Source organism: Anastrepha obliqua, chromosome 1, assembly GCF_027943255.1.
Source record: "Anastrepha obliqua isolate idAnaObli1 chromosome 1, idAnaObli1_1.0, whole genome shotgun sequence".
In the NCBI taxonomy this organism is placed as follows: domain Eukaryota; kingdom Metazoa; phylum Arthropoda; class Insecta; order Diptera; family Tephritidae; genus Anastrepha; species Anastrepha obliqua.
Genome location: NC_072892.1, coordinates 108,513,727 through 108,524,038, shown reverse-complemented (window position 1 = coordinate 108,524,038; position 10,312 = coordinate 108,513,727). Strand labels below are relative to the sequence as shown.

Here is a 10,312-nt window from a genome sequence, read left to right as displayed (position 1 = left end):
ATTGCTTCGCTTAAAAGACGCATAACTTCAAGATTGTACTCCTTATTTACCGTACTACCTTGTGGCAAGAACTCCCCATGCACTACTCCATTGTAATCGAAGAAAACAATGAGTAAAACCTTGACATTTGATAGCTTTTCTTGGTCTAGGCTCTTCTGGACTCTTCCATTGAGACGATTGGGCTTGGGTTTCGATGCCATAACCATATACCCATGATTCGTCGTCAGTTATGCCTTGTACCTTTTAAGCTAATCTGGATCATTGTTGACGTCATTCAACAATTCCTGAGCGATGCTCATGCGACATTGTTTTTAGTCAAAATTCAGCAATTTTGGAACGAACTTCGCTGGCAGACTCTTCATGCCCAAAATTTCCAAAAAGATTCCATGGCATGAGCCAACGGATATGCTGACATCCTCAGCAACTTCTCTAATTGTGATTCGACCCTTTTTAATTTTCTTTAAATCTACCCGATCTCCGAAGAAATCTGAGTAGATCTTGTGGTGTCAAGGAGCCAAGATCGTAGCTTCTTAACACATCAGTTCCAAAGACCTCAAAACTGATTCGAGCGAAGGCGGGGCAGACACACAGGAAGTAGTCCGCTGTCTCATCCTCCTCTTCATAAGCTGGGCAGAGTACATTGTCCTCTGGGCCAAAGGAGTTGGCCTTAGATTCCATCTTAGCTAAGGAGTCAGAGGTCTCGTTGCCCGCGATACCCACGTGTCCCGGGACCCATGTTAGCATCAGGCTATTATGTCTACTGACATAATTCAACCTGGATTTTCAGGACTTGACTACCTCTGATGTGGTTGGAGGGCTGTCTAAGGCCATAAGCGCAGCTTGGCTGTCGCTGCAGACACATATAGATCTGCCTCTCCATCGCTTTTTCACAACAAAGTTCATCGCTTCTTGAACTGCATACACCTCCGGTTGAAACACAGATGCATGCATTCCAAGAGCAAAGTGCAGTTTTGTTCCGCTGGATTCCACGTAGACCCCAGAGCCGGAGCCATGCTCGGTCCTGGAGCCATCCGTAAAAATGCGAAAACAGTGTTTGTCGCGCTCATTTTCTGAGTCTTTCCACAACTGAGCCTCTGGTAGCACTACACTGTATCTCTTTTCAAGTACGACTCTTGATGGTATGGAGTAAAGGGGCATGGAGAGAATCGTTGGATCGACATCCAGCCCTCTCTGTGTTACAATGCCGGACAGGGGCCGTACCAGTTCCCATTGTGTTTCAGCTTGCAGATGGCCTTCAAGGCCTCTCCTTGGATGAAAGCATCAAGTGGTGGTAAACCAATCAGGGCATCTAATGCCGTGCCTGAAGTAGTCGGAAAAGCTCCGGGGCAACAGATGGCCACAGTGCGTTGTAGTCTCGATAAGGTCCTCCTGACTCCCACTAGAGAGAGTCTACTCATCCAGACCACTGATGCATAGGTGATAATGGGTCTTATCATAGCCGTGTAGATCCATAGGACCTTGCTAGGAGAAAGACCCCACGTTTTCCCAAAAACACCTTTGCACCGCCAGAAAGCTGTCAGTGCTTTGGATGTCTTTATTTCAACGTGTGATTTCCATAGGAGCTTACTATCGAGGATTACTCCAAGATATTTATCGTTTAAGGTGGTGAGTAGAGGATTTTCTTCAGGGCTGCTGTCACGGACTCTGCGCCTTCCTTCAGCATGGCAGGATATATGCCATCTGGTCCGGGCGACTTGTAGCCGCCAAAAGATTTGATTTGAGCACTTAATCCATTTTGTTTTTCGATAGCAGAAGCTCGTCGAATACGCAAAACACTGGTATTATTTACACCTCTCACAAACAAACGAATATTGCTAAAACCGTGAACATATCTTCGAGAGGAGTGTACCAACAGAAAAAAAAAAATAAATAATCGAAAGTCGATCGTACTTAGCCCGCGAAATTTTAAAATTCTCCTTACTTTTTGATCACACCAAGTACTTATAAAGTAATAGGACCAAAAGAACCAATATCTTATTAAACAATTGTGTCGTTCAACCGCGTAGCGCCTAAAGTACGAGTACTAACAAGACTAACATGGATTGAACAAATTCTAATGGAACTGAGGACACTGGGTGTTAGAAACTGGAGAACTGTTAGCGAGGATCGAGATGTATGGAAACGATTCGTGAACGAAGCTAAAGCTCACCCCGGGCTGTCCTATGATGACGATTCTATTTTAGCTTCTTTGTTACTTGGATACTCCTTTGTAAAATTTTTTGTGTGAAACAACATCAAGACGCACACCACAAATAGGAGGAGGAGCTCGGCCAAACACCTAACAGAGTTGTACGCGCCATTTTTTTATATTTTTTATTTCATTAATAATAGTAGAGGTAAATATAATAGTTGGTTGTCTTCTACATGGATAAAAAAAAACAATATTTACCCATTTGGGTGCAATGTGCTCAATGACTATAACCATAAACTTTTCAATGAATAGTTTTTTAAAAAAGTTATTAGATTGAAACCCTGCTTGTCCTGGAAAATTCAAAATCACGTAGTCGTCATATACGTTCCTTCGGTTTTCAAATTGAAATATTTCAAACAAATATTTCCCTCTAATTCTCATTGTTTTGCATGAAATTTTCAGGATGTTCGAAGACACTCTTCTCATTATAAAAACGGATTACCTACACAAGCGCCAGCCAGTATTGATGCATTTATTACAAAATGGATTTATGATTAAAGGTCAACGCAAAATACTTTTTTCCCCCGAGAATGCAGCAGAGTTCTACAAACCTCTGGCGGAAGACAAAGATTTCATGTTACAAGTAATTTTGCTGTCGAAGGGCAACAGCGAGGCCTTCATACTGACCAAGGAGAATGCGGTAGAAGATTTGATCTGTAATATGGTTTGCTATTTGTAATATCTGCTCTTGATATCTATACATAAAAAATTGATTACTAACTCAAAAAGTTCTTATACTCACTTGCACTAAAGCACTACGTCTGCGGAAATGGAGCGCAATGTGCACGTTTCGAAGAGCGCAGAGAGCGCAGGGCGCGAGATAAGTTTCATATTTGTAAATTGTAATTGTAAAATTAAATTACTTTCACCGATTATCTTTTACTTTATCAACATTTTTCTTGTCTCGCCATACAGATATTCCGGAGCCCATACCATTTTTCAAGCGCCACAAATTCACTTCAGATCCCCTTATTGCGCCGCTCATTAGTCAACTTTATGAGATTGTGCAAAAGTCGAATGATGAAACTAAAAGCTGGAAAGTACAATTGGCCGAGTGGCTGACTCTGGCAAATCCAGAGTTGCCAATTATAAGCAATGCCTGCGCCACTCATACTAAGGCTTTTCTCGAGGACAAGGCTCAGCAGGTTAATCTTTTGGATTCAGGAGAAAAAAAGCCATGTGTGTTTCATACTGACGGCGTTGGTGGTGAACCGACTTCTGCAGATGTCACATTTGCCTCTTCAAGCTCATCTTCTGGCGGCTCAATAGTTATGAGTACCTCATCGTGCATGACTTGTCGGCCATTCGAGCGCACTGATGCCGATGCGAGCACTGAGGATGAATGCAAGAAGGCCGAGAAGTTATTCGCGCCAAAGACAGCACCGTTGCAAAGTAAAGCGCAGGAGGAGGAGGAGGAGGAATGTGAAGATGAAATGGTCATGAAAGTGTGTGAGGATCATATAGAACAGTGGAAGGCAGAGCTACGTGTCGATAAAGAGGAAATGAAAAAGGTGCTACCGTATGGCGGTAGGGATCTAGAGATCATCAACGAAATGGAAATCGAGGAGGAACACTTTCTGACGGAGGAATAAGACCCGGTTATCAGAAAATGTTTGCTGATACGCTTTTGGAATTTACCTTAGTACCAATTTCTGGGCTGTGTATATTTTGGAACAAAATAAGTATTGAGTTTTTTTCATGCAAAATATATGGTAATGTAAATTTGTCTTGCTGCTCATTTATAACTTTAATGGTATTAATGTCTCCATTTTGTGGTTGAGAAACAATGTGATGATGGTTTCCTACACATTTGTTTTTGAGTACGGTAGTCCTGTAATTCAATGAAGCGTTCCTTGGATTGTTTGAGAGAAACATTCTACGGAAGATTGTTGCACGTTTTCGCAGGCGATTGAACAATGAGATGTATGAGTTTTACGATGATATAAACATTGCGCAACGAATAAAGATCCAACGGCTACGTTGGCTGGGTTATGCCGTTCGAATGGATACACACGATGCGGCTCTGAACGTATTTGATGCGGTACTAGCTGGTTGCAGCAGAGGAAGAGGAATTCCTCCTCTGCGTTAGAGAAATCAGGTGGAGAAGGGCTTGGCTTCACTTGGTGCGTCCAACTGGTGCCGGTTAGCATGAGAAAGAAATAACTGGCGCGCTTTGTTGAATTCGGCCGAAATCGCGTGAGCGGTTATCACGCAAATCAAGAAGAATCCTGTAATCCACAATGTGAGTCAGAACTAAATTGATCTATTTACTTCTTAGATAACTTAGGTTAGGTTAGGTTGAGTGACTGTCATCCAACACACTTAGCAGTCCCATTGAATAGTCGCATTGTGATACCATTGGAGCTCGTCCTTTACACTCTAGAGTCTTCTCTGAACCAACATGTTGATTTAATGAATTTTGGTAATTCAATGGTTCCATTCTGGCCAAGTTTGCCTGCTTATTTGGCAAAGGGTTATTGCCAAAATGTCTATTAAAAATTTGCACGTAGCTAAAGAAGTCGGGATTAGTATATTATCTGGGTGAATATTTAGCGCTGGACCTTTTCTTGCAAGCTCATCTGCTTTGCAATTAAATAAATAAATAATTGGCGCGCACACTTCTGTTCAAGGTTTGAAAATTAGAAAACTACTTGATCCGACCCCATACAAATATAATTACCTTCACAAATTCTCGCCTCCTGACTGGCCTTATCCGTGTCCCATTACGAACCAATTTCAGAAACTTCAGGTTTCTCGTTCAGCTCGCGTTACCCGGACATAAATTTGTATAGATATTATGAGTTACATCTTTTGTTAGAAGTTGAATTTGCGGTGCACGTCTCTCGATTTGTGGAACAACATGTACGTCTTCATTGTTCCACAAATCGAGAGACATACAATTTTTACCCACTCCGAACGGCAAGTGGTTTTTTATGAGGAGCTTTTTCGCGTCAGAAATACACTCGGAGGCTTGCCATTGCCTGCCGAGGGGCGACCGCTTTGCAATTACCTTCTACATTTCTATGGCCTGCCACCCAGATTAGGTTTATTTTATAATATTGCGATACTTCGATTAATAATTTGTGGCACTCAACTACGGTTTTCGACAAATATTTTACTGACTCTAACGATTTCAGAGCTGCTTGACTATCGGAGCAGATATACACTTCCTCTATAGTTAGGGGTCTCTTCTTTAAGAGCAATAAGCAACTTCTTATGGCGGAAGCTTTCTGAAAGACACTGCAGTGATTAGGCAAGCGAAATGATGTACTGATGCTTAGCTTTTCAGAGTAAATTCCCCCACCTACCTACTCATCAAACTTAGATCCGGCAGTTACTTTACTGACTCTATTTTCATCATCTACCGTACCACTGTTCCCGTTCTCTTTTTAAGGGAATATTGTGGTAAAGTGTTTATTATAATAAAATGAAGCTCTACGCTATTACAAGAATCTGTAGTATATGGAACAGTGGAACATTTTTTTACTTTTTTATATTTATTATATTTCTATAGGCAAGCAATTGGGAATAAAAGGGTAAATATTTAGTACACTAATTGTACGCTGCGGTTGTACAACCTATATTCTTTTATGGGGTCGCCTTATCTAACAAGTCCTGATTTGAAAGCAAGATGTAAGGAGTACAACTGGCTATTCCTTTATTTACCATGAGGGCGCTGTCTTCTACTTCTATAAATACGAAGGTACAATGGGATGTAAAAAGGTCTTGAATGAACTGGCTACAATAAATAAGTATATCAGGTGGCTATAATGTATACGTACAGGGTTTGATTGAAATGTAATGAGCCTTCCCGCACGGAGCGTCTGCCAAGCGATCAACCGAATCGGCTGGTGGGGGAAAATGATCTTTGGACCTTCCCCTTCCACTAGAAACCGGTCCCAGTTCGCTGGCAACAGCGGTGCAGTCAACATCGCTCCGCGCGGGAAAGCTTTTTTAAAAGTGTGTTAGGATTTTGCAGTGGCGAAAATGCAGCGATCGTTGGAGCAACGTTTCTCGATCAAATTTTGGGTAAAGCTAAACAAAACAAGTACTGAAATCATTGGGCTTCTCAAGGGGGCTTACGGGGACAAATCTCTGTCCAGTGCCCAGGTAAAATGGTGGCACAAGTCGTTCAAGGAAGGCCGGGAGGACGTCGAAGACGAACAGCGATCTGGAAGGCCTTCGACGACGCAAACAGACGAAGACCTCTGCATTGGCCAAGATGGGGGTTCCGGTGCTTCCCCACCCTCCCTACATCCCAGACCTGTCCCCTCCGTACTTCTTCTTGTTCTCGCGCCTGAAAAGAAAGCTGAAGGGGAGGCGTTTCGACTCCATCGAGGCGATCCAAAAAACTGTGACAGCTGAATTGAACGCGATTCCGGCGGATGAGTTTAAAAAATGTTTCCTGCAGTGGAAGGACCGCTACCAGCGGTGTATTGACGCTCAAGGGTCCTATGTTGAAGAATATTAGTTGTATAAGCCAAAAGGTTTAATAAAACTGCTTAAAAAATATAAGGCCCATTACTTTTCAATCAAACCCTGTACAAGCTGCTTATCAAAATGTGGGCGTTTCTTGCAAATACCTACATATTGACATAACAGATGCGCCATGAGGCCCACTTGGGAAATAACCAGACAAAGCCCACGAAATCGGGGTTAAGTCGCTATTGTACCTCGATCGTCTTTTCTTATAGTCAGTGATTGGAGCAATGGTGATATACCTAAAGGTGATGGGCTCACCATCAATTGGTTTTGGTGCAGTTGCGAGGGAAAGTTGAAGTGGAGAGTGTTTAACACTATCTCTGGTCCTACCCCCTCGGTATAAAATGCCACGTCGTTATTTCAATATTTAGCGGAGTGTTTAACGAAGTGCTCTTCTCCTTGATTGTCTCAGTAACCGCTTAAGCGGTTTGACCACCCAGTTCAACAAAATCTCTCGCGCTCAACTCAGCCAGTAAAACTAGCCGGGGTCTTTCTCTATTTAGCCTCTTCAATATAAATAGTGATATTCTCTTGCTCTGCCTTTACCAGCAAATAATTCTCAATTGACGTAACCGGGGTTATGATAGCAGTTTGTTTAAGAAAAAACTGAGATTGTGTTGGTGATATACGAAAAAAAAAACGTAACCAGCGCTTATGGTACTTCGTTGCCGTCTAAATAACAACTTATTGGACGAGTGTATGAATAGGGGTAAAATGTGCCCACGTCCCCGGTGACGTGGAAATTGAAGTTACTCTCACAATTTTGCTTCGGATGACCAACGACTTTTTTGTTCCTACCCAAAATAGGTATTAGCCGCGATAGTGACTACATTGCCGGCCGCACACATAACCGATGTTGCTTACAATGCATCGAACAATGAATTGGTGCGTACTAAGACTTTGGTAAAGAACACACATTTACCATTTCGTCAATGGTATAAATCCCACTATAAGCTGGCTCTAGGACGAAAACGTAAACTCAAGCATTAGAAAACTGAAGATGTGAACGACGTGCTGCACAAGACGCTCTATGATAAAGTAATGAAGCAGTATGGTACTTGGTCAAAAGTTCGCTAAAGTCGATCCTGCGCTTGATCGCGCTCAGGACAATGTGCTCGTTATGATGGTCATATTCTAGAGGGTAAGTAATTGGAATTTTATCTTAAGAAAATTAAGGCAAAAAAATAAGCTTCCGTAAAAAATTCAAATGCAATGGAGTTGAATTAAAAAAAAAAAAGTGGAAGGAATCGTCTACACAAGAATGTAGTGCTAATGATGATATTATGATGGGTCCAATATTTAGATAGTCCGGAGAGCCTACTCACTCAGTTCTAGCAGTTTATTTTAGTTTATTTGGTTATCAATTGGACTTCTACTTTGTTGCCATCTTTTTCGTAGTCTTCTCTTAACTTTAATTTGCGATCTCACTTCGGTAGGAGCAAGAAAGTGGTTCAGATGATTATCAACAGCCAGAGGAGTACTCAAGAAGCTGGCTTCATGAATAATGTTGGTGAAATTTCCAATGCATTCCATTCTATTTCAGCACCTGCTTTTAATTAGATGTTTAGATTAAATTTTTCGTATAGGAAATTATTGAATTCTCCAATGCCTGTTTTAGATGTTTATGACTTTGTATCGATTTGAGTTTTGTTGAACCACATTATCGTAGCATATTATTAAAGGCGAGTAGTCGGTGATTAAATCTAAACTTTCTGTTATCTGAAGGTGGTGTTGAGGTATGCTAGAGTAAACAATAAAATCCATCAAGTCAGGATTTTTTGTGGGTCTGGTGGCCAATGTGTAGGCTTTCTAGTATAGAGTGCTGACGAATTGTTGTTTCTTATACATTTATAAAGTTCGCTGCCTTTCGGATTTATCAATCTCGAACGCCATCACGGATATTCCCAACTACTTAGTTCTGCCATGAGTTCTGTTACAAGTTAAGTCCGTTATAGAATTGAAATTATAATACTTTTTTTAATGAAGTTAGTTTTATTTACCATATTCATATAAAAAAGATTTTTTTTATTTTAATTCGAAATGGTCACTATTTGCTTTTAGACAAGCCTTCAAACTTCAGTTAGGCCATCCAGTTTTGATCTTGGTGATCAAAAGATTTATGATGCTGAGTAAGTCAATAAGCTGCAGCGAATTGTTTTCTGGGAACGGTGCTGTGTCACTTTTATTACAGCGTATGTTGGCTGATTATTATGTTGATAATTTTGAGATTGGTTTGGTTTTGCAGTTTACTTTAGTGTAATTGAGACGGCTATTGTGTTTGTTTGCTTTTCGAGCAATTAGTTCCTAATAAATTCTGCACCTTTTGTACCTCGCAGTACAACTTTCGAAAGAATTAGCACATTTCGGAGGATAGTTTTTCTCTATGGGACAACCTTTGCTCAGATATTTCATGGCATATTTAACACCCATAAACTGTTTAGCGCAGTAAGATTTAGTGTGTCCCTATTCCTCTGTAGCCTTGTACGATGCCATTAGTTTTTTCTTTTTCGGTGGCTCCACTGTTACAACAGAATTTTCAATATAGTTGATGATGCCCAAAACTGGTAATCTATCATCTTTGACTATAAGAGTCATCATTAACAAGTGCGTGGACTATTGGGAATAGATATTTTGTCTTTCTCTTCTTACCCCCACACCCATTCGCCTCGCTTCTTTATTCAGTTTAAAAAAGCCAAAGTATCGTAAGAAAGAGCAAAGTTTGAGTTATTGCCTAGCTTCTTATCATAATGAGTCAGCTCGGCTAAAAATATTTTGGTGGTACGGCAGCCACCTTCATCTAACCTAACCCATAGCATTGTTTGCTTTTCCCGAATACACGGGATGGTTTAAAGATAGGATTGGGAGTCGAGTCACCTTTATAAGATAGTCTAAACTGACCTAAGCTAACTAACATTGAATGCAAGCCTTGACCAAAGAGGGAGAGAGCTTTTTCGGGTTCATTATTGACCCTACTGCGTGCAACGTTTCCAAATTCTGACATTAGATATACATCGATTACTTGAAAAACTCGGCAGCCAGCAGAGCGAGCACAAAAGTGTGAGTTTGTTGATGCTTGTGAGTGAGTTTGTTATGTGTATGCGTGCAACAAACACATATGTACGTTGTTGCATTGATTATTCATCTAAGTATGGGCTAGTGGCAAACATTTTACTTAATGGCCAACCTGTTGGCTTTTTTTGACGGCTTCAGCAGCTACGATGTGGCATTCGGAAATGTTGCCTGCCTTGAGTTGAATTTTGTGACTTCTTTTATGGCGAGTGAAAATTGGTAGCAGAAAACAAGAAATTGGTCACAAACTGCTAATTTGCCAAATTTCAATAAATCTTCTATTAACTACTTTGCGTTCGAAATTTCACTAAAAACCAAAATCCCGCTATCTGCCATTACCAATCACAACAAACTGACAGTCATCCTTTTCTGTTTCTCCTATACCCATGTGTGTATGTATGTATGTATGTATATGTACTTATTTTCCTTTCAGTGGACGCAGTGCGCATACGCGGAAATGCCAACAAGGTTTTTGTTGTGGAGGGTTTTATAGTTACTCCCACACTTGGATTGCGATAACTGTAACTTTTTGGACACGTTATTTTGACA

The 10,312-nt window shown here is 40.9% G+C and overlaps 1 protein-coding gene across 1 annotated transcript; it reads left to right on the top strand.

Annotated features, from left to right (window-relative positions):
• The first annotated feature begins 2,528 nt into the window (after positions 1-2,528).
• Positions 2,529-3,939, top strand: LOC129251048 (uncharacterized). Its single transcript, XM_054890495.1, has 3 exons — positions 2,529-2,887; positions 2,966-3,054; positions 3,128-3,939. The coding sequence occupies exons 1-3, from the start codon at positions 2,616-2,618 to the stop codon at positions 3,802-3,804; spliced, it is 1,038 nt and encodes a 345-aa protein (XP_054746470.1). The 5' UTR covers positions 2,529-2,615; the 3' UTR covers positions 3,805-3,939.
• Positions 3,940-10,312: the final 6,373 nt, after the last annotated feature.